The sequence below is a fragment of the Coenobita brevimanus genome, chromosome 23, assembly GCF_032717465.1.
Source record: "Coenobita brevimanus isolate Jiangsu-jjx chromosome 23, ASM3271746v2, whole genome shotgun sequence".
Lineage (NCBI taxonomy): Eukaryota > Metazoa > Arthropoda > Malacostraca > Decapoda > Coenobitidae > Coenobita > Coenobita brevimanus.
Genome location: NC_136976.1, coordinates 65,587,567 through 65,613,243, shown reverse-complemented (window position 1 = coordinate 65,613,243; position 25,677 = coordinate 65,587,567). Strand labels below are relative to the sequence as shown.

At 47.0% G+C, this 25,677-nt stretch overlaps 1 protein-coding gene across 1 annotated transcript in view; it reads left to right on the top strand.

Annotated features, from left to right (window-relative positions):
* The window catches only part of LOC145393004 (uncharacterized), a 215,316-nt gene that overhangs the window by 153,309 nt on the left and 36,330 nt on the right, over positions 1 to 25,677 (top strand). The window contains exons 5-6 of the mRNA XM_080267318.1: positions 12,164 to 12,358; positions 13,603 to 13,789. Coding sequence (XP_080123444.1) covers positions 12,164 to 12,358; positions 13,603 to 13,789 — 382 coding nt within the window. The remainder of the gene's footprint in view (positions 1 to 12,163; positions 12,359 to 13,602; positions 13,790 to 25,677) is intronic.

Here is a 25,677-nt window from a genome sequence, read left to right as displayed (position 1 = left end):
TTACAAGAAGAATCTATAATTTATGGCCCTACCAGGAGTCTGTGGATATGGACTTCCAACCGATTTGACCACGGACCTAATAATGGTCTCCCGAGATGGATAAACTGTGAGCACACTTTACTACAGGGATAAAGTACAGTACAGACAGGAACAAAAAGTTGGCCTGCTATTCCACTGCGTCTACCTCACACTTCGGGCATGTTCGCCAGTTTCCTCACTGACGCATCGTATCAGAGAACGTTACCTATAATTAGAGAATCATTGCAAGATTCTCTGCCTACGAATATTAACCAGCAGATCAAAGTGAGACGTAAAGCAGTGAAGTATTGGGGGAACTTTTGTCTCCGACTGTGCACACACTCAACCCTTCACTCCCGCTGCAGTATCTCTCTCACACCGCGGCAAACAATCCAGAGAGAGAGAGAGAGAGAGAGAGAGAGAGAGAGGAAACTTGGGTCTGATAGTAAATACCGTAAAATATAACTTGAGGCCGGCAACCACGCAGTTCATCAGCGTTATATTATGTATGCATGTTCTTTAGCCGCTTTGTTATTGCACTCAAAACACGACCGGGCTTTGAAATTTCTTTGTACGTATCAGATTCGTATTTGTTCTTTAGTCGGTTTGTTATTGGACTTGAAATACGGCTAGAGGTTAAGGTTCCTGTGTACCATTTTTAAATTTCGACGGCGTCATTACAGGTAACACTGTCTCCTATCACTCCCAGTTGAATAATATAGCGTGTTATCTAGCATATAATACTTGAGTTGTCCCGATCATGAAGAGATAATTCGCAGAGGATGATGTCTTTTTTTTTTAGGTTATTCTTGCTTTTTCCTGACGATTTTATTAAGCTTACGAGAGACTTCAAACTGGAGGGGTTTGACGGCCTTGATTAAAACCTACAACTGATGACCTCTCTCTTTCTCCCTCTCTCTCTCTCTCCTGACGATTTTGTTCCGTTTGAGACAGCTTTTTCGATCCTGAAGTTAGAAGTCTTTATTCCCTCGTTCTTCCTAATTTCAGGTTCTAATATTAATCTGAATGAAATATTGTTGTGGTACAGGGAAGAATTAAGTACCATGTTACCTTCTGCCGCTTCAATATACGATTTTTCATCATTTTAACCACCGCCCTGACCATTCTAATCAGGTTTTGGGAAGACCTCTCGCACTGAAGGGGTTAGCAGCCGTCTCCAGGAACCCTTTCAGTGCGATGACTTCCTCTGCATTCCAGTTACCTCCAGACGATTTTACTCAGCTTAGGGATGACCTCTTTGTGGTGCAGGGTTTAGAGACATTGAAGATCACATTTTTCTTTTTTTTTTTCTTTTGTAAATTTTATCCAGGTTTTAAAATGGAACTCTAGTGTCGATTAAACGCACGTCACCTTTAAGATTCCGCTACTACTTGGAATTCCGGAACGCTGATACGAAAAACCCAAAAACCCATCTATTGAAATCTTAAAATCCTAACTCCACATCACGTCTACAATAAATAAATAAAGAAATGCCTATACAGTACTGAAGACCTACCTAGCTATTGCCTGATACTGCTTCCTGTGAGGTGTGGTCTGGATAGAATGATTTCCAATAACGCGTTAATGGAGATTGTTTTAAGCTTTCGTTACTCTCTCTCTCTCTCTCTCTCTCTCTCTCTCTTAACATACAGGCACTAGTTGTGTCCCTGTTCAGTACTAACCACCCTCTCTTTTCCTTACCAAGACTTACACTATCCTACATTACCTTCCATCCTTCTCTCTTTCACTTTCCAACCACACCACTCATGTATTCCCCTATACTCTGTCCACCTTATCTTGGCCTAAAATTGTTCTCTCTCCTGCCTCATTGCTAAGTTCTAACAAGACATTAACATTAGAACAGATAGCTAGTCACGAAGAAGTGCTGTGGAAAGGAAGTACAGTACAGCCTTAGTGATGCCTTTTTCTGCTACTGACTTGCGGCAAATATGCAACAGTAGGACAGTAATCGCGAAGTTGAGGTGAACAAGCTCTCCTAGTCAGTCTCAGATAATCGCAATGTTTTCTTTCCACATTCTTCCTCCTTTTACCCTCTCAACCACCCCGCTCATGCACTCTCCTACTCAGTCTCACATTCTCCTACCCAGTCTTTCACGCTCCATACAAATACTTTCCATCCTTTCTGCTTCTTTTCATTTTCCTGTTGTCTTGTTTATTCTCCTCTTGCCACCTGCTTCTCTCTCTCTCTCTCTCTCTCTCTCTCTCTCTCTCTCTCTCTCTCTATCTATCTCTCAATATTCTCTCCAATTTCGTGTCTCCACTTTGTTCTCGGTCTCCCCTTCCTTCTCCTTCCAACTCCCCAACACTCCAGCCCAAAACAAGTGAGGCTCGGGGCGGCGTGGTGAAGTTGGTTGGGTGTCTGGGGTTGGTGGTAGCACATAATTATAATCCTGGCCCGGGAGGCGGGGGGGGGGGGGAGTGTGGCGGGGATTGGATTAAAAGTTGGATAAGAGTTAGCCCCTCCCAGATTGAGAGGATCAAAGATTTAAGGCAGTTACCGGGATCATCTGTGTTTTTTTTGCATTGCTCTGAACCTGCTTGTCTGTCTCCATTCAGAGTGACACCAGACGATTTTATTCGGCTGAGAGAAATACTGTAGGACAAAGGGTTAAAAGCTGAATTCACGGAGCGAGTTCCTACGGGCTCAGATGTATCAGTAATTGCGCTCTTACGTTTATCAGGCTATCCCTAGACGATTTCATTCACAGAGCAAAACCTTAGTTAATCCACATCATTTATAAGCCTTTATCTGCCAGGGAATAACCTCTGCTGGATGAAGAGTGTGTCTGTAAAGGCCCTTCCACACGAGTATTGGTCACCTGTGTTGCTGTAGTATGGGAATGGAAAATGCTTGAAAAACGATCGTGTAGATGTGAACTGAGGCGCCATCCCAGCTTCTGCTTCACTAATATACCTGTGTTCCTTCACCATGCTTCGACAACACAGGCGCCCAGTAATTGTGTTGGTGCCTCTTTTACCAAGTTTTATTCAGCCTCATATCAGATTTTTTTCAGCAGAGAAGTCCAGAAGGTCAGAGGGTTAAATTTTAAATAAATTGATTTTATTCGTGCTGACACTAGACGATTTTGTTCATCTGTTATATCCCAGCAGCTATGTTCATCAACTCCATCAGCATTATCGCTTTGTACTCTTTACGCTATAACAGATGACTACCGTTAAGGGGCAGAACCATAGTGCATTCAGCCCTTCAGTACCATGACGAGTTATTCAGATCCGATTTCTACCGGACGAATTTTCTAACGAGGGAGAGAATTTCGTAGTGAAGGAGTTAGAAACAGATTATAATTACCACCCCTTGAGTATCAGTGCCGTCTAAAGCTTGTGGCATCTTAAACTCGTGTCATCTTAAACTAGTGCTTACCGTAGCTAGTGTCATCTTGAATTAGTGCTAACTGTAACTAGTGTCATCTTAAATTAGTGCATACCGTAGCTAGTGTCATAAATTAGTGCTAACTACTAGTGTCATCTTAAATTAGTGCTTACCATAGCTAGTGTCATCTTAAATTAATGCTTACCGTAGCTAGTGTCATCTTAAATTAGTGCTAACTGTAACTAGCGTCATCTTAAATTAGTGCCAACTGTAACTAGCGTCATCTTAAAATAGTGCTAGCTAGTGCCATCTTAAATTGGTCCTACCGGTAACTAATGTCATCTTCGTGTATTGGCATTTTCCCTTATTGGCATCGGCATCCAGTATCTTCATTCATTTGTATCTTTTTTCCCTAGTGCCATCCCCATCTTAAGCCATCATTCTTTAGCACCATATTAATCCAGTGTCATCCTTCTTTAGTGCCATCTCCATTCAGTACCATCTATCAGTGCTATCTGTGTCCATTGTCATCCTTCTTTAGTGCCACATCCATCCAGTACCATCGTTCAGTGCCATCTCTAACCAGTGTCATCCTTCTAGTGGCATCTGCGTCCGGTGCCATCTTTTAGTGTCATCTTTTTTAGTGCCAACTTTAAGTAGTTTTATACTGAGTAGTGGTTGTGTGTGTGTAATTCACCGAGTCGGTCAGGAACACTTGATGGTCGTGATCGTCAGCTTTTACCCTCCCGGAAGGGAGCTGAGAGCTCATATAGTCCGATCTAAGGGCAAGGCTGTGACCTTCACTCACGCACACACCCGTCCCCTTGCTCAAGGGGGACAGTAACCACCCACTTCGTCAGTGAAACATTTCGCAACCTGAGCGAGGCGCGAACTCCCGTCCACCAGTTGGCAAGCAAGAACGTTACAACTGCACCGGCGAGCGGTGTGTGTGTGTGTGTGTGTGTGTGTGTGTGTGTGTTTATTAGGGTGATTGCAGGATTAAGTGTGAATGTGTGTGTGCCAGTGTGAATGTGTGAGTGTGGTGTGGGAGTTAGGGCGAGGGCGGGTGTGGGTGCGGGTATGAGTGTACAGTGAGGAGGTTGTGAGGGTGGTAGGGCGATGGCGGCGGTGAGTGGAGTGTGTGTGGGAGTGAGCTGACGGAAGCGAGCGAAGCAACTGGAGCGAGTGGAATGAACTGAGTGAGAACAGCGGGTGAAATAAGCGGAGTAAGTCGAGTGGAGCAAGTTGAGTGCGGCGAATCGAGTGAATGGAGCGAGTGGAGCGAATTGTGAGTGGCATGAATCGAGTAGAGTGGGTAGACCGAATCCAGCGAGTGGAGTGCATGGAGAAAGTAAAGAAAATGGAATGAGTGGAGCGTGTGCAGTGAGTGAAGCGAATCGAGTGCATGAAGCCAGTGGAGTGAGTGGAGCGAGTAGCCTCCAGGGCGCCCCACAGGTTGTCGCCAGCTCCACCCCTCTCCCAAATCACCCTCCCTTTTTCACCCCCCACGCACCCCCCACCGTCCCCCCGCCATCATCCTCGCCGCTGAGTGATGGACAAAGTTTATAGATAAAGAAGGTTACAGGCGGCTGACACACCCAGACCCACACACCACCACACAGCAGCACGCCACAGCACACCACCACACAGCAGCACGCCACAGCACACCACAACACAGCATCACACCACAGCACACCACAACACAGCATCACACCACAACACACTGGGCTACACCACACCACATCACACTAAGCCACAGCATAACACAGCACACTTGTTTACACCACACCACACAGAACCACGCCACGGCAGATCATAGCACAGCACAGAACAACACAGTAAGCCACACCACACCACACCACACCATACTAGAGCACAAACACAACACACTAGGCTGCACAACACTACACAAGTACGGTATCACACAGCACAGCACAACACCCTCCCTCCCACCTACCTTAAGCTGCTGCCTCCCCCCAACTCCCTTTCCCTCCCACTCTCCCTCCCTCACGCAGCTGCCTCCCTTCCCTCCACACTCCCTCCCTCCCTCACGCTGCTGGCTTAACCCCCTTTCTTCCCTAGAGCCTTACCTCCACTTTCTCAGCACTCCCTCTGTTGACTTTGTGTTGGCATCATCCTCATCATCATCATCATCATCATCATCATCATCATCATCATCACCTAACCCTATTTCATTCTAGTAAATTGGGCAGCCGCAAAAAGGGAAGCAGGCTCAGTTGGGGATGTTTAATACTTTTGAGTGACTGACAAGGAAAGCACCCAAAAATTCCCACAAACAACGACATGCAACCGTCGAGTTTACAGCCCAGGTCCCTATTTTAGCTGTGGATGCTAACAGGATAGGAGTAAAAAAACAAAAAAAAACACTACAGCTGAGAGTCCGAAGAGACATGCGTGTGACTGGGGTTGCATTCTCCTGCTTCTGGGCGCATCCCGTTAGAGAGAGTGACAGCAAGCATGGATATAAAAAAATAATGGGCTGGCAACACAAACAGCAAACATTCTATCACTCAGTACCGCGTCCTGTACAGACTATGGTATCACGTGACATCAGTGGTAATGAAATGTATCGCGCTGCATCCGTAGAGTTTGTGTGTGTGTGTGTGTGTGTGTGTGTGTGTGTGTGTGTGTGTGTGTGTGTGTGTGTAATTCACCGGGTCGGTCAGGATCACTTGATGGTCGTGATCGTCAGCTTTTACCCTCCCGGAAGGGAGCAGAGAGCTCATATAGTCCGATCTAAGGGCAAGGCTGTGACCTTCACACACGCACACACCCGTCCCCTTGCTCAAGGGGGACAGTAACCACCCACTTCGTCAGTGAAACTTTTCGCAACCTGAGCGAGGCGCGAACTCCCGTCCACCAGTTGGCAAGCGGGAACGTTACCACTGCACCAGCGAGCGGTGTGTGTGTGTGTGTGTGTGTGTGTGTGTGTGTGAGAGAGAGAGAGAGAGGTGCAGCATAGGTGTGACAGTTGTAGTAAGTTAACAACTGACAGCTGTGCTTGTGGGATGTGGTGGTTGACAGGAGTAGGGTTGGGCTGGACAGGGTAGTGTAAGACAGGGTGGGGTGGTTGTCTGAAAGGGGTAGAGTAGGGGAGGGCAGGGCAGGGCTGGGTATTTTTGACATGGGTGGGGTGGGATAGAGGGTAGTTGGTGTCTGAGAGGTGTAAGGTAAGGCAGGATAGGGTAGGCTAGGGAAGGGTAGGATGGGGATGAAGTGTGGTAGGAATGGGTGTCTAATAGTTTAGGGGAAGGTGGTGTGTCGTGGGGTAGGGCAAGGTAAGTGGGATTTGATAGGATAGGGCAAGGTTGTGTAGATTAGGGTAGGGTAGGGTAGGATGGGTTGAGGCGGTGTAAGAGTGGGTGTCTAACAGGTGCAGGGTAGGGTTAAGGTAAGGTAGGGTAGGGTGGGGTGGGGTTGGGTGGGTGTCTGACAGGTGCAGGGTAGGGTAGGGTGGCAGGAGTATAAAGCACCGTGCTGTCCTTGCTATTACGTAAAACACACACACACACACACACACACACACACACACACACACACACACACACACACACACACACACACACACGTCACTCCAAACTCACATCCACACCGGAAAAAAACACGCACACACACACAAACTGTCTGCAAAAATGAAAAATAACATCCCAGTGAAGAATGCGGGCGTCGGGGCTCCAATAATCCGGACTGGCTGGCGCGCGACACTCCCCCCCCCCCAAAAAAAAAAGAGAGAGAGAGAGAGAGCGTCACAAAACCTGCATTATTGTGGGAATATTAGAGGTGAGGTGAGGGGAGTCTGGTGAGAAAGTGTGGACCCAACGAGGCTGTCTGTCCGTCCGCCCGTGATCGTCCTTAATCCAGCACAGAGACGCACAATGATTGGCTGGGTCGGTAATTAGCAGGGACGGCGAGGAAAATATTAGAGATCGAGTTATCTGAGGAAAAATACGTGTACGAAAGTCTGATTCCTACTTTGTGTTCTTCGCCGATGGAGATTTTCTTGGATTTCGCTTAAAATCCCGCTCAAAAAGTTGCTTGGTTCTGTGCGAAGTTTTGCCGTACAAATTACATTATGTGTATTTAGCGATTAATAATAATTAGATTGTGAGCAGAGGCTGGCGGCGGGGGGGTCAGTGTGGGGTAATGAGGCCAGATGGGACAGTCTTACCTACCTTACCCAACCACACGCCTACCTACATCCACCTCATGCATTATTTAACCTCATACTTCATCAATCCATCTAACACCTCATACAGCAACCACACGCCTGATTCACCTAATACCTGATACACCCACCGCATACTTCTTACTCACCTCATGCCTCAAAACCCATCTCACACCTCATATCCTCACCTCTCACTTCATACACCCATCTCACGTATCATACACCGGTCTCTGACTGCATATACCTACTTCTCATCTCATACACCATCTGCACACCCTCCTACATCCACCTCACACACCTACCTCTCATCTCAAACGAGTATATCAACCTTATACTTCATGCACCCACCTCACACCTCATACATTCACCTCTCATCTCATATATCCACCTCACACCCCATGCAACCACCTCATCTCATATATCCACCTCACACCTCATACATTCACCTCATACCTAATATACTAACCATACCTCTTACACTGATGTCGCACCTCTTACACCCACCTCTCATCTCATACACCTATCTCACACCTTATACATCACCTCACCTCACCTCACTCCTTACACCTCATACTGACTCATATCTCAGCTTGTATTTTCAGTCAAACTTCACACTGCCATACATCTCACGCTTGCCGTGTTTCATCCCTCACCTCACATACGGTACTACACCTCTTCTCATTCCTCACACCTTACCCTGATTCACCTCCCATATTCTTCACACCTCATAACGTCACCTTGTTTCACCCATCACATCCCATACCTTGCACACCGTACACCTCACATTCACTCACACCCCATTATGCTTTACGCCTCACATTCCATTCTGCTTAACACTGCACCCTCTCTCACACCTCACCAACCTCACATTCCCTACCGCACACCCTACTGCATATCATACCTCACACTCCGCCATACCTACCGTCATATCTTGCCTCAACATCCCACAGTGCTCCACACCACACATCCTGCCGCACCTCACCCCCCTCACCTCACCCTACACCTCCCCAAACAACTTACCACACCTCACTCCACAAGCATAACTCGGCCCACACTCACCATAACCTCACATCTCATACACTACCTCACCTCACATCTCGCCCTGCCTCACACATCCCTTACCCACCACACACGTTACTCCGCGCACCTCATTCCTCATAATCCGTACCCTCTGTCTCACATCTCATCCCTCCACACACCCTCCTTCCACCGCACTCACCCCAACACATCACCACAGAACAAGTAATACATTCCCCTCACCTCTCATCTGCCCCATACCCAATGCTCACATCTCATATATTCATCCCGCCACACCGTACTCTACCTCACCCCTCGCACATCCCATTACATCACTATACATGTCACATTAACCTCAGCGATTTCACATTCTATTCCCTCAACATTCTCTCTCTCTCTCTCTCTCTCTCTCTCTCTCTCTCTCTCTCTCTCTCTCTCTCAACAGTTTCACATCTCATATTCACATCTCATATACCTTCCCTACCTCACCGCTCAAAAACACACTACCACACACCACTTAGACATTCTCTCACACCCCTCACGACATCCACACATCCCATATATATTTCCCCCACCATACCACACTCCACATCACATACCTCGTCACACACACACACACACACACACACACACACACACACACACACACACACACACTCTCTCTCTCTCTCTCTCTCTCTCTCTCTCTCTCTCTCTACATATCCCCTTACTTCTCAACAGTTACACAGCTCATCCACGTCAGAACCCTACTCTGCCTACCTCATCTCTCTCTCTCTCTCTCTCTCTCTCTCTCTCCGCCCCGTTCCTGCCCCGTCAGTCTAGCCTTCCGGGGCGGGGTGGGGCAGGGAAGGCAGCCCCCCCTACGCCCCCCTAGTAGCCGAGTCCGCCCCTTAACAGCCTCGTAAACCCGCCCAAATAAAACCGACTTTTTCTTCTGCCGCGGCCGCCTGCATAATTCAGGTGTGTGTGTGTGTGTGTGTGTGTGTGTGTGTGTGTGTGTGTGTGTGTGTGAAAGAGAGGGATGTGTGTTTGTTGTGTTTGTGTTTGTAAAGGAGAGGGATGTGTGTGTGTCTCAAGAAAGGACATGTACGTGTGTGTGTGTGTGTGTGTGTGTGTGTGTGTGTGTGTGTGTGTGTGTGTGTGTGTGTGTGCATAATGACCAATAATCTAGTATGTAAGAATGTGTGAATATCTGTTAGTGGAAGAGTGTGCGGTGCTTCAAATATCTGTGAGAGAGAGAAGATAAGAAGGGCGAGAGAGGGAGATTGAGAGGATGAAGAGTAAGCAAGAGGAAGACTGAGAGAGGATAAGGAAGAAGGAAGAAGGAAAAAGGGGATAAGGAGAGAGATAGAGACACAGGGTGAGGCGTAAGAGACGGGGAGAAGGGGAGAAAAGAGGATGAGACTGCAGTGGGGGGAAGAGGCGGGGAGGTGGTGAAGGAGGAAGGCGAAATGAATACAGGATGAAGGTGAAGGCAAGGAGGCATGAAAGTGAAATGAAGAACTACCAGATGAGTGAAGTGAGGGGAGGAGGAGACGCAGAACGAGAGGAATAAAGAGGAGGAGAAGACATGGAAGTGGAGTGAAGACGAATGCAAGAGGAGTAACATGGAGGGAAGCGAGAGAGGGAACAGGGAAGTGAGGGAAAATGCGGTTAGAACGAGACGGAGGAGGAGACGCAGAACGAGCCAGTGGAACAAGGGACATGAACGAAACGGAAATGTGGATAGAGCGACAATGAGGGGCGGTATAAAAAGGAGAGAAGGAAAGGTGGGACGAGGTAGAGGGGCAAGGAAAAAGGGAGGGATGGGGAACGAGGACGGGGCAGAAGAGATACAGTGGGGGAGGAAGAGGTAGATAAGGAAGGGGTGAGGTGGGGTGAGGTAGAGGGACAGGGAGAACACGAGGATGAGGTGGAGGAAACTGACGGGGAGGAGAAAGAATTAGTTACCGGAGAAGGAGAGGTGGCACGAGATAGAGGAAAAGGGGAGACAGAGACTGATGAACAAAGAAGAAGGGGACGCAGAACGAGACAGAGGGAGAGAAGGAGAGGCTGAGCGAGAAAGGCATAAAATAAAAGGGGGAGAAGGACAGCGAGGACGAGGCGAACGAGTAGTTAAGATGCAGTTGAAAGGAGGCAGGAAGAATGATGGGAGAGGGAAGGAGGGGAGAGGAAGAGGAAAAGAGAGACAAAGAAAGGGAGAGAGGGGGGAAGGAAGGGGAGGAGAGGAAAGGGAGAGAGAGACAGACTGGGAGAGAGAGGAGGTAAAGGAGGGAAGAGGGAGAGGAAAGCAGGAGAGAGGGAGAGAAGAGGGATCAAGAAAAGGAGAGGGATGGGAGGAAAGGAAAGGGAGAGAAAACAAGAGAGAGAGAGAGGAATAAAGGTGCAACAGTAATAACAAACGATAAATAATAAAACGCTATAAAAGGAGAGACAGACAGACAGACACAAAGACAGTACTAGTGAAAAAAAAAGAGGAAGAGAGAAAAAAAGAGAGGAAGAAAATATAAGACAGTAAATAAGATGATATACACGAAAAAGAAAATCATAGGAAGCCACAAATTTCATAGATTAATGGATAGACAGATAGATAGATGAAAATAGATTCGGAAAACATAAGGGCATGCATTGGTGGATAGACGGATAGACATAAACAGAGGCAGATAGATATAGTTACAGGTACAGAACCACATACTGATACAAAGATAAGAATATAAGAGATGGACAGACTGACAGACAAACAGACAGAATACAGGTAAATGGTTAAATAGACAGACGGAGAGATAGACAGATAAAATATACATACAGACATAGATAGATAGACACAGATAGATAGAGGTAGACTGAGGTAGAGGTGGCTGTAAGGGGAGGTGAGTGAGAATGTTGACACTTGGGACTGAATCTTAATTAAACCTGTGTGTGTGTGTGTGTGTGTGTGTGTGTGTGTGTGTGTGTGTGTGTGTGTGTGTGTGTGTGTGTGTGTGTGTGTGTGTGTGTCCTTTCAAACATATACATTCAGATTTTCTTATTTCTCACACGATTTTTTTTTACCCATACACATTAAAAGCTTCATATTTTCCTAACACACACACACACACACACACACACACACACACACACACACACACACACACACACACACACACCTCCTCTCCTTCTCCGTAGAGACAATCCTTCATTTTAGAGCGCTAAGATTATGCCACACAAAAACATCAAAAAATTCACCTTTCATTTCCTTCTCCCAGCAAATATAGTTCGATAATAATTAATAATAATCTACACAACTACGTCATACTTAAAGGCAGAAGCATGAATCTCTGAAAATAAAAATCGTCATCCTTTCCCCCCCCCCTCTCCCCAAACGTAATCATTCAACTCTCCATGTTCTTTCCCACAGAAACACTCACTTTCCTCTCCATCGATAAATAAAATGGTCTGGCAGCGGCGAGAATAATAAATAAATAAATAAAGACGTAATGGTAGTACAAAGTAAAATCATTCACCTCAATCGTGAATATTCGAGAATCTTCTTTTTTTTCTTTTTTCGTCAGACGTAAACATCAACCTTTCCTTTTCTTCTCCCTCAACAGGTGTGGTTCCAAAACAGGCGCGCCAAGTTCCGTAAGCAGGAGCGCCTGGCCCAGCAGAAGGCCCAGCAGCAGCAACAGCAGCAGCAGCAACAGCAGACCTCTACCAACAACAATAACAACAACGAGAACAGCAATGGCTCCAGCAACACAGCTAACTCCACCGCCAGTCCCAATACCGCTGCTCCGGGGGCTAAGGTGAGGGGCTACTGGGCTATTTACGGGACTGCCTGGCTATCTAAGGTGACTATCTGGCTATCTGTGGGACTCTGACTATAGGTATCAGTATCTTTCATCTACTTCTCAGTCCTTATACTGCTGCTCCTGGGACTAAGGTGGGGGCTGTCTCAGGGGCTACTTGGGTGTTTACTGGACTATGTGACTGTTTAATGTGCTGTCTGTCCGACTGTCTGTGGAAGTCTAATTATCTGTGGGAGTATCTAATAATGGGACTAATTATCTGATTACCTCAAAGACAAACTTATTATCTCTAGCACTGTCTTACCATCTATGGATCTGTTTGTTACATTATTTCAAACTTGCCTTTCTAATTACAGTAAGAAGTACTGTACTGTATATAATTTTAGCAGTATTAGTAACCTATGTGCGGAGAAGCGTATGACAAGGGCTTGGCACCCCTTCTGTAACTTGACCGTGTTTGGTAGGTAATTATGAATTACGTGTGAACAGGTGTACTTACCATCAGGTGGACTAGGATTCTGGGAGACTTGAATTGTGAATGAATGGGTGTGTGGCCCATTTCACTAAGCATGCTGTTCATTCGTCCTCACACTATCGTGTTCTTTCCATTTTCTGGCTTTTTGCATCGTACCTCATCGCACTTGCTGATGAGAAGAAGAGGTGGGATGATGCTGATGATGATGTGATGATGATGAATTCAGTGATGATAACGATGACGATGATGACTAAACTGTGTACATTACACACTCCTTAAAGCACACTGGATGTCGAAAATAAAGCTACTAAGGCTGTCAAACAAATCCAATGTACAGTCAGGGACACAGTTTATCCCAATATTCCTCTGCTGCTTCGCACTTATGCCACGTCCGTCACTTCTCTCCCTGGCACGTGATATCAAAGTCACCTATGGACAGCGAAACATGGTTAAGGAAAGTTTGCCAGCAGAGGGCAGTGAGCAGTAATAGTGGAATATTTGCCGAACTACATGTCGCTGACTGTGCATTTGATTTGGACTACATGATTTATCATATCCAATCGCATAGCCTGCATGTGGCACGAGAGTTGTCAAAAGCGTAGGTCACAACGTCGAGAAAAACAATAAACACCCCTCCCACCCACCCAGAGACAGAGAGGGGGTGGGGAACAAACACACACACATACAAACAAACAGCTCCCCCTCCCCACCGCCCCATCCCATCCCACTCACTTCCCTCACCCTCGTCTTTCACCTCACCCTCCAGAGTGAGAGCAAGAGCGGGTCCAACAGCTCGGGCGGGGGCACGTCGTCCTCTAGCAGCAACAAGGGCGGCCACCACCACCCACAGTCCGTCAACAACATGCCCGCCTCCACCTCAGCAGCTGCAGCAGCAGTGTCCAACTCCACCACTGCCACCACCACACTCCACCAGCTCGATCACAAGCCTGTCGGTATGTACATTGTGTGTGTGTGTGTGTGTGTGTGTGTGTGTGTGTGTGTGTGTTTTCACGTTGTTGTAGGGTTTGCGTAAAGAACAGTTTGATTATCTGAATTTTGTTACAACAGATTTTATTGATCTTACGCAAAACCCACCGACATGTCAGAAAAACATCTCAGCGCGTACCATCACACGAGTCCTAAATGTGAGCCACCTAGTTTGTATTTAAGACAGACGGCGGGTATTAGCGCCGAGGTGTTGACATGTGAAAGTGTGCATTACGTAGGAGGACTGCTGGGTCTCAGAAATCGGAATATGGACTATGTCCTCTGAGTTGGACACACACACACACACACACACACACACACACACACACACACACACACACACACACACACACACACACACACACATTTTTTTCTATAACACTCACACGCAAACTATTTCCACCCTCCACCATACCCACTCAGTCACATCCCGTACTACATTACTCTCTACCGTCACACAAATCTTTAATTTCCAAAGTGCTCTCCTACGTCTTCTTCCCCTAATTCTTTACCTACATCTGAAGTTTCCTCTTCCGTCGTTAAACATGTGAAGCTGTAGACGGCAATGGTTCTTCTGTAACTAACAATAGTGTTCCTCAGGGTTCTATCTTTCACATAGTCTCATCCTTCCCTTCATTAATTTTCTTAACTGAATATCTAGCACTGTTCACTCATACGCTGACGACTCCACCCTTCACTCTTCCACCAGCTTCTCACTGCGTCCTTCACACCAATCACCACAATTGTCAAGGGAAAAGGCTTTGGGACAGGTTTCATCTGATTTGTCTCTTACTTCTGCATTTGGCGAAAGCAATCATGGTACTTATAATGCCCCCAAAACTCGATTTCTCCATCTCTCCACTCGGCACAGATTTCCATATGGCTATCCCTACACCTTCTTTAACGCACAGCCCAATCCCTCATCTGCTGTTACTATTCTTGGTGTCTCCTTTTCTTGCAAGCAATCTTCGGAAGGAGCACATTACATCTTTAGCGTAGGATCTTCGCACAGGTTGGGTGTGTTGAACCAATTCCGTGTATTCTTTAACCCCACTCGGTTACTGCCTTTATACAGAGGCTGATATATGGAGTACAGCTCTCACGCGTGTTGAGGCTCACCACGTGAAGCACTTGGGTAGAATCAAAGAATTTTGTTCCCAACACTCTTCCACACACACACACACACACACACACACTCTCTCTCTCTCTCTCTCTCTCTCTCCCTCTCTCTCTCTCTCTCTCTCTCTCTGTCGGCGTGATTGTTATTCCACTTCGTTTCTCGAAATGGAATCTAAGGTTAGGTCATGTCCGTCCGTCCGTCCGTTTCACGCTGTATCTAAAAAACCATTTGTTGGAATTTTCTCACATTTTGTATGAATGTAGGGCCATATAAGAGGTTGATGCCCGTCTTCTTGAAATTTTGAAAAAATCCAAGGTGGCCTGACCAATTTTCTGTTTTTGACACTTTAAATCCGTTATATCTCCTTTAACAGATAGGTTTACAGGATGTAACGAAGTGGAATATAGTTTCTCTGGGACTTGTTTCATCTTCCTTTGTTTTCTTTCGCAACTATTTTGGTCACAGTTCTTATGAGCTCTCTGATGCATTTATGTCGTTACATACTTTCACTTTTTTCCATATTTTTCCATAATGCAAAAGTCAGTGGGTATTCTTTAGTTTTCATTTATGCAACTGGTCAGCTCTGGAACTCTTTTTGCACTACCTATAATCTCCAATCTTTTGTAAGCAGTGTGTCCAGGCATCTCGAAATAAACCGTTCTTGTATCTGACTTTCTCTCTTGTTCAGTTTCATTTGAAGAGAACGAATGTTGGAAGCTCTAAGCCATGGGTTCGTATTTGCTGCATAAAAAGAAGTATGGACCTTGAGGACGCGAAAGACGTGACGGATGGACACATATGGACGATAATACGGAAAGCCTCGACAAATAAATGGTACCCCCCCCTTTTTTTTTGTAGCCGACTGCCTGACTCCCCGACTAGTGTTTCTGAAGGCCATCTATAATGAAACTACTGTACAACAAAAATATGTGCGGATGGTTTTGCTTGTGAAATAGAGCTACGATTCCGTTGGCAAGAATGTGTGAATAATTTTCTTCCTAATGAAAAAAAGATTAAAGACTAGAATCCCTCAAAATTGTTTTTACCAAGAATAACTGGAGGAAAAAGAGCCTGAATCATGATCTGTTGATTTTCACGTACCTGAACAAATTTCGTTAAAAAGACTGGGAATCACAGGTAGTTGAAAATACACGCTAAGGACGACAGTTCCAGAACTGACCTACTGCATACCAAGATAAATGAGAGTATCGGTTAACTCTTGCATTTCACTGTGTAAGCTGGTTATAATTCTGTTACTTCGATGCTTTCTCTACCTTTGTCTCTAGATCCTACTTGGCTACATCTTTCTGGTAGGTACTTCATTGGAAAATCATAGTAGTGATGATAGTTGCTAGTTAAGCCAGTCAAGATCAGGACAAAATACCTGCTAACGGGAAACTATTTTAATCGGGTAAGTGTGAGCCTTAGGAACCTGGGATTGATAACTCTCACTATTAATCCTATCATGATCAGGGCATCCAGCTACCGTCAGACGATTTTATGTAACTGAGAGTGAGTCACAGTAACTTTAAAGCTAATAACTTACCGGAAGCGACTATTACCGGTATATCTAACAATACAATACTGTCATTAGCAACGTCCTTGTCTTTAATCACCACACCGTAGAACACAGAACCAGGGAGAGCGCTCGTTTGTCTCCGTATTCAGATCATAACGATTAAAAGTTGCACACCTTATGAAGGAGTTTGCTAAGGCCTAATACTTGGCATCTGTCGCTTAGTGAGAATTTGCAACTTTGTAATTTTTCTTTCGGGGTAACACCAGACGATTTCATCTGGCGGAGAGCGAGTCCTAGGAGCCTGGGGGTTTTATTAGTGTCTTGTCCTAAAACTACAAAATTCAACATTTTTCCCCGCATTACTTTAACTTATAAAATTCAAGCTAATATAATACTTACCAGTCTGTTCCGCATGTTCTCACCACAACAGACCATCCTGCCTCATATCATACACATCCTTACCACATAAACACACAAGCCGGGGCGCCATTTTGTCCTCAGGGGCAGCGGCGACACACACACACACACACACACACACACACACACATACAGCTTCAGGCCATGGCGGTCCATCTTGTTCCCTTCATTGGTCCTCGCCACCCCCTTCCCCCTCCGCGTCCCCACAGCATTCTCTCTCTCTCTCTCTCTCACTCTCTCTCTCTCTCTCTCTCCGCATTCCTACCTTCCATATTTCCCTTTGTCCCATCACTCTCCATTCCTCCCTCCTACACTGCCGGTATGAACTGAGTGGCAGCAGATTTTGGCATATGGATGTACTGGCACTCATTTTAGCCAAATCTCTTCAGCTCAAGGATGTCTACGTGTGTGTGTGTGTGTGTGTGTGTGTGTGTGTGTGTGTGTGTAATGAACGTACCTAAGATCAAAACACCAGCCTGGATGTATATATAGTGTAGTGGTAGGCAGTCTTCCTCCACTCGATAAACTGTAGCTTTTTCCTCTCCATCGTCATCGGGGAGGGGACTGTGTGATGGGAGGGGGGGTGAGGTAAAACAAAGGGCAGGAGTACTAGTGTCCATCTCCGGGTAGGGCGTGAGGCTAGGCTGTATACCCCACGGATGCCGGCGGGGTAATCAAGAGAGCGTCCCGGGCCCGGCCTGCCACATTCATCCACATTACTGTCGTCCAACCGTCACCTGCTCCTACCCCCATCCCCCTTCCCCCCATTGCACCCCCCTCCCTCCCATTCCACCCCCTCCACCACCCCTTTCCTAGCCTTCCTTTCTTCTCTCCTTTTCTCTCACCTGCCTTTCCCTATCTTTCACCTCGCTTTCTCTCTCTGATGCACTGTTTTCAAGGCCTGTCCAGCTTTTTATTTCTGTCTTACTTCGTTTTTTTTTTTTTTTTTTTTTTTCCCTGCTTTATTCACCTCTAGTTTTCTATGCCTCTCTCTCACACGTCTCTTTGTGTCTCTCCAACCACACTGCTTTTCATAATGTATAAGGTATTCTACGTCTTTTCTTTTTCTAGCCTCTGTTTCTCCCTCTCTTCACCAAACTGTTTTCATGGTCCATTCATCTTCCCCCGCCCCTCTCTCTCTCTCTCTCGTTTGCCTCACTAACCAACCAGCTCCATCTTTTCTTTCTAACCTTTCCCACATTTCTCTCTCTTACCTCCCTTTCTCATGAACTCCTTACTCAACGCCCTCTGTCAAGCATCTTCCTCATTTTCCTGTTGCTTTCCTTCCCAGTTCGCTCCTTTCTTTTTCTCTCCCTTTCACACATTTCTTTTAATCTTCTCCGTCTTCTTCGATTCCTCTCTCACTTCCCTCTCCCGCCACCTTTTTCCCCGCCTACCCTTATCTCATTGTTTTATCACAGCTCACCCCAGCTTGCCCTGTATTTACGACTTTCCCATGTCTTTCATTCGATTGTCTCTCTCTCTCTCTCTCTCTCGTCGTAGGCCTACTCTATGTGTTCCCGGCAGACTTTTCTCACTCCGCCACCAACTTTTAGCGGCTTCCTGCCTGTGTCTCCTTTTTCTCTCTCAACGCCATTGTAGCAAGCTCAGGGGAGACTTTTCGCAGTGTCAACGTCAACTCCACGCTGCTGCTTTTTCCCCTCACCTTTTCAAGACAAACTTAAGACACAGCGGTAAATTAAAGCTGTCTTGACCAATCTAACACTCTTTGACTGCTAGGATTTCTCTCCACACACAAAATCGTCACTGATGGCCAGCATAAAGTTCCTGTGTAGACCATTAGCAAAGACAGGGTTCCAGATATGTATTTTGAAGCCTCTCACTGCTAGGGTTTTTCTCACCTGCATCTGACACAGTGAAAGAACCAGTCTCCTACCATCCTACCTACTTAGTCATTTACCTGTATACTTACCAGCCTCCCTACCGACCCATTAACCTACCTACTTACCTACCTACACACCCGTTAACCTACCCACCTGCATACCCATTACCCTACCTACCTACATACCCATTAACCTACCCACCTACATTCCCATTAACCTACCCACCTACATTCCCATTAACCTACCCACCTACACACCCATTAACCTACCCACCTGCATACCTATTACCCTACCTACCTACATACCCATTAACCTACCCTCCTACATTCCAAATAACCTACCCACCTACACACCCATTAACCTACCCACCTACACACCCATTAACCTACCCACCTACACACCCATTAACCTACCCACCTACACCCATTAACCTACCCACCTACACACCCATTAACCTACCCACCTACATACCTATTACCCTACCTACCTACATACCCATTAACCTACTCACCTACATACCCATTAACCTACCCACCTACACCCATTAACCTACCCACCTACATTCCCATTAACCTACCCACCTACAAACCCATTAACCTACCCACCTACATTCTCATTAACCTACCCACCTACACACCCATTAACCTACCCACCTACACACCCATTAACCTACTCACCTGCACACCCATTAACCTGCCCACCTACACACCCATTAACCTGCCCACCTACACACCCATTAACCTGCCCACCTACACACCCATTAACCTGCCCACCTACACACCCATTAACCTACCCACCCATTATCCTGCCTACCTACTTACCCATACACCCAATGACCTGCCTAGTTACTTACATACTGTATACAGGTACACCCAAACCTTCCTACCTATCTGCATAATCTCTGACCTACTGTATATACCAACCTAAACACCCATTTACTTTCCTACTTACCCACGCACTAACCTACGTACCTACCTACTTACCCACGCACTAACCTACGTACCTACCTACTTACCCACCCATCAGCCTACATATGTACCTACACACACACACCTACCTTCCTACGAACCTACCTACATACATACATACTCATTTGCCTCTCTACCTACACACTCCCTAGCATACCTTCCTACCTACCTTCACACTCACTAATTTGCCTACCTACCTGCATATCCACTAAGTTACTAACATACCCACTAACCTACATAACTAGCTACAATCCAACTAACCTACCTATCTACTTACGTGCTGACCTACCAGCCTATCTAATTACCTACATACATACCCACTAACTTACCTACACACCAACCGACCTACATACCTACTTACATAATCACCTACCTACCCACACCCACTAACCTATTTACTTACCTACCCAAAAACCAACCTACATACGTACCCACAAACCTACCTGCCTACATTCTCACCAGCCTACCTACATACCTACAGTTCCACTAACCTACCTACCAATCTACGCACCCAATAACTTACCTACCTGCCTACATAGCCACTACCTTACTGACTTACACACCCAAAAACCTATCAGTACTTCTACCTACCCACAGACCCAACTCTATACCCGTTAACCTACCTACACACCCACTCTCCAACCTTCCTACTTACCTACACACCAACGTACTTACCAACCTACCTGTCTTCCTGCCGACACACCTATTAACCTGTGCCTGCTTACACACATACAGACCTACCTATATACCTACCTACACATCCACTACCCTACTTGCCTACTTATCCATTATTCTACTTACATATATTCCCTACCTACCTACCTACGACATATATTCCCTACCTGCCTACCTACCAACATACCCACTAGCCACCCTACCTACCAACCTACCTACATTCGCTCAGATGTCTACTTACCTACACACCCAGTAACCTACCGTCCTTAACACCCACTGAGTTACCTATCGCCCTCCCTACTTACCCACTAACATATCTGCCTACCTACCCAAACACCCACTAACTAAACTACCTACTTACCTACACACCAACTAGTCTGTTTACTTACGTACATCCTCACTAACCTACCTTCACATTCACAAACCAATTTAAGTTCCCGTACCCACAACTACCTACGCAACCACTAACTTCCCTACTTACCAACACACCCACTTACCTACCTGCCTAATTAACTATACACCCAATAATTTTCCTACTTACCTACACACCCTGTCACCTACTTACATGAATACACATCCAGTAACCTCGCTACCGACATACCTCTAACTTACATACTTATCTACCTACTTACACATCTGCCAACCTATCTACCTACACCCAATAACCTATCTACCAGTCTAACTACACACTAAACTGTCTATTTACCTAAGATCCCACTGACCTACCTGTCTGCCTATCTGCAATTTCACAAACCACCCTACCTGACTACTTGCCTACCGACCTGTGTGCCTACCTACACATCCACTAACCAAACTACCTACTTACATAACCACAAACCTACTTACATACCGTCCAGCCTACCTACCTACCTACCTAAACACGCATTAACCTGCCTACCTAAAATTGTACTATTCTACCTAAATATCTACTTACTGACTCACACATCCACTAATCCACCTACCTACTTACACATCCACTAACCTATCGACCTGTCTACACATCCACTAACTTACCTACCTGCCTACCTACGGACCCACTAATCTATCTCCTACCTACCAACCCACTAACCAATCCACCAGCTAACCCATCTTCCTACCTACTCTTACTAAATTTTCTACTGACCCACTAGCTTACCTACTCACCCACTAACCCATCTACCTACCAACTAACCTATCTGCCTGCCAGCACAACCATTAACTGCCCTAACCACCTACACACCCACTACCTACCTACCTATCTACCCAACCACTACCTACCTACCTATCTACCCACCCACTGACCTACCTACCTACCTATCTACCCACCCACTGACCTACCTACCTATCCACCCACTAACCTACCCACCCACTAACCTGCCTACCTACCTACCTGTCCACCCACCCACTAACCTGCATACCTACCTACTTACCTATCCAACCTCCCACCCACCCACTAACCTGCATACCTACCTACTTACCTATCCAACCTCCCACCCACCCACTAACCTGCATACCTACCTACTTACCTATCCAACCTCTCACCCACCCACCCAGTAACCTACCTGGCTACCTACCTGCTGACTTACCTACCAACCTGCCCACCTACTGACCTACCTACCTATCCACCCACTAAACTACCCACCTATCTACCCACCCACTAACCTGCCTACCTACCTACCTGTCCAGCCACCCACTAACCTGCATACCTACCTACTTACCTATCCAACCTCCCATCACCCACCCAGTAACCTACCTGGCTACCTACCTACTGACTTATCGACCAACCTACCTACCCACTAACTTAACTACCTACCTGCCTGCCCCCACAATATCCGACTGACTTACCTACCTACACACCCACTAACCTACCTACCTACCTACCCTCCTACTAACATACCTACCTACCCTCCCACTAACCTACCTACCTATACTCCCACTAACCTATCTACCTAGCTCCCCACCCACCCACCCACCCATTAACTATCTACGTACCTTCCTACCCACCCATGAACCTTCCTACCTACCGCACTACCTTCCCACTAACCTAACTACCCATCCACTAACTTACCTACCTACCTACCTTCCTACCCATCCAGTAACCCACCGACCTGCCCACCCACTCACCCACTAACCTACCAACCAGCCTACCTACCCACCCAGCCACTCACTAACTTACCTACCTACCCACCCACTAACCGACATACCTACCCACCTACAATCTGATCATCCTACCTACCCACTAACTTATCCACCTTCCTGTCCACCCACTAACTGACCTACCTACCTACCTACTTACCTACCTACCTACATACATACCTACCCACCCACCCCCACCCCCGCCCACTCACCCACTAAACTACCAACCTGTTTTCCTACCCACCTACAAACCTACCTACCTACCTTTCCACTAACCGACATGCCTACCTACTCATCCACTAACCTACATACCTACCTACTCATCCACTAACCTACCTACCTATGATCCTATGCACCCACTAACCTACCTACCTATCCAGCCACCCACCCACTAACCTACCTGCCTACCTACAAACCCACCCACCTTCCCACTAACCTACCTACCTACCTACCTACAAACCCACTAATCTACCTGCCTATCTACCTACCCACCCACTAACCTGCCTACCTACCTTCCTACACACCCACTGAACTACCTACCTACCTTCCTACCCACCCACTAAACTACCTACCTACCTTCCTACCCACCCACAAACCTTCATACCGACTTTCCCATTAACCTACCAACCTACCTACTAACTTATCTACCTTCCTACCCACTCACCCACCCACCTACCTACCTACCCAGCCACCAACCTACTAATCTACCTACAAACCTACCCACCCACAAACCTACCTACTTACCTATCTAGTAACTTACCTACCTATCCACCCACTACTTTACCTACCTACCCACCCATCCACTAACTGACCTACCTTCCCACCCACCTATCTACCTACCTACCCACCCATCCACTAACTGACCTACCTTCCCACCCACCTATCTACCTACCTACCACCCCTCCCACTAGTCTACCTACCTACCTACCTTTCTACCCACTAACCTACCTCCCTACCTACTACCCAGCCACCCACCTACTAACCTACCTACCTACAAACCCACCCACCCACCTACTAACCTACCTACCTACAAACCCACCCACCCACCCACTAACCTAAATGCCTACCGACCCATCGACCCACTAATCTACATACCGACCTACTAACTTATCTACCTACCTACCAACTCACCCACCCACTCACTCTCCTACCTACATACTTACCCACCCACTACCCTACCAACCTACCTACCAACTCACCCACTCACTAACCTACCTACCCAACCCCCCACCTAGTAAATTAGAGCCCACCCATCCAATAACCTACATATCTACCCACCCATCAACCTACCCATCCACCTACCTACCCACCAACTAACCCATCAACCTACTTACCCACCCACACACCCACTAACCTACCTGCAAACCCACTCACCTACTAACCTACATGCCTACCTATCCACCTACCTACCCACCCAGTAGCCTGTCTACCTACCTACTCACCCACCCACCCACCCACTAACTTACCTACTAATCTTCCTGCCTATCTACCTACCTGCCCACCCACTAACCTACCTACCTACCCACCCACTCACTAACCTACTTACCTACCTACCCACCCACCCACTAACCTACCTACCTACCTAATTACCCACCTACTACCCTACCTACTTACCAACCCACCTACCCACTAACCTATTTACCTACTCACCCACTAAGCTGCCTACCTACCAACCCACTCACCCACCCACTCATTAACCTACCTACCACCCACCTACCCACTAACTTACCTACCTACCCATCCACACACCCACTAACCTACCCACCAACCCATTGACCTACCTACGTACCCACCCACTAACCTACCCACCAACCCATTGACCTACCTACATACCCACCCACTAACCTACCTACCCATCCACACACCCACTAACCTACCTACCTACCCACCCACTAACGTACCTACCAACCGACCCACCCACTAACGTACCTACCAACCGACCCACCCATCCACTAACCTACCTATCTACCCATCGGCACACCCACTAACCTACCCACCAAACCACCCATTAACCGACCAACCAACCCACCCATTAACCTACCTACCTACCCACCCACTAACCTACCTACCTACCCACCCACTAACCTACCTACCTACCCACCCACTAACCTACCTACCTACCCACCCACTAACCTACCTACCTGCCCACCCATCCACTGACCTACCTACCAACCCACCCACCCACTAACCTACGTACCTGCCCACCCATCCATTAACCTACCTACCTACCCACCAACCCACTAACCTACCCACTTACTAACCTACCCATCAATCCACTTACTAACCTACCCACCAACCCACTTACTAACCTACCTACCTACCCACCCACTAACCTACCTACCTGCCCACCCATCCACTGACCTACCTACCTGCCCACCCATCCACTGACCTACCTACCTACCCACACACCCACTAACCTACCTACCTGCCCACGCATCCATTAACCTACCTACCTACCCACCCATCCAGTAACCTACCTGTCTACCTACCCACCCATCCAGTAACCTACATACCAATCCACTAACCTACTTACCTGCCCATCCACCCACTAACCTACCTACCTATCCACCCACCCACTAACATACCTACTTACCCATCCACCCACCCACTAACCTACCTACCTACTTACTAACCTACGTACCTCCCCATCCACTCACTAGCCTACCTACCTACCAATCCAACATACCTACCTACCCATCCACACACCCACTAACATACCTACCTACCCATCCACCCACCCACTAACATACCTACCTACCTACCCACCCACTAACATACCTACCTATCCACCCACCCACTAACTTACTGTACCTTCCTACCCACCCACTAACCTACCTACCTACTCACTAACCTATGTACCTCCCCACCTACCCACTAACCTGCCTACCTACCCACCCACTAGCCTATCACCTACCAACCCACCCAGTAACCTACCTACCTACCCACCCACTTAGTATCTACATACCCATCCACCTACTAACCTATTTACCAACCCACCGACCCACCTACCCAGTAACCTACCTACCCACCTAGCAACCAACCTACCCACCCACCAGCCTGCCAGTCCATCTACCTACTTACCCAGTAACCTACCTAGCTATCTACTCATCCACTTAACCAACCTACCTACCCACCCACATACCTTCTTACCCACCAACCAACAAAACCCATCTACCAACCAACCCACTCACCTACA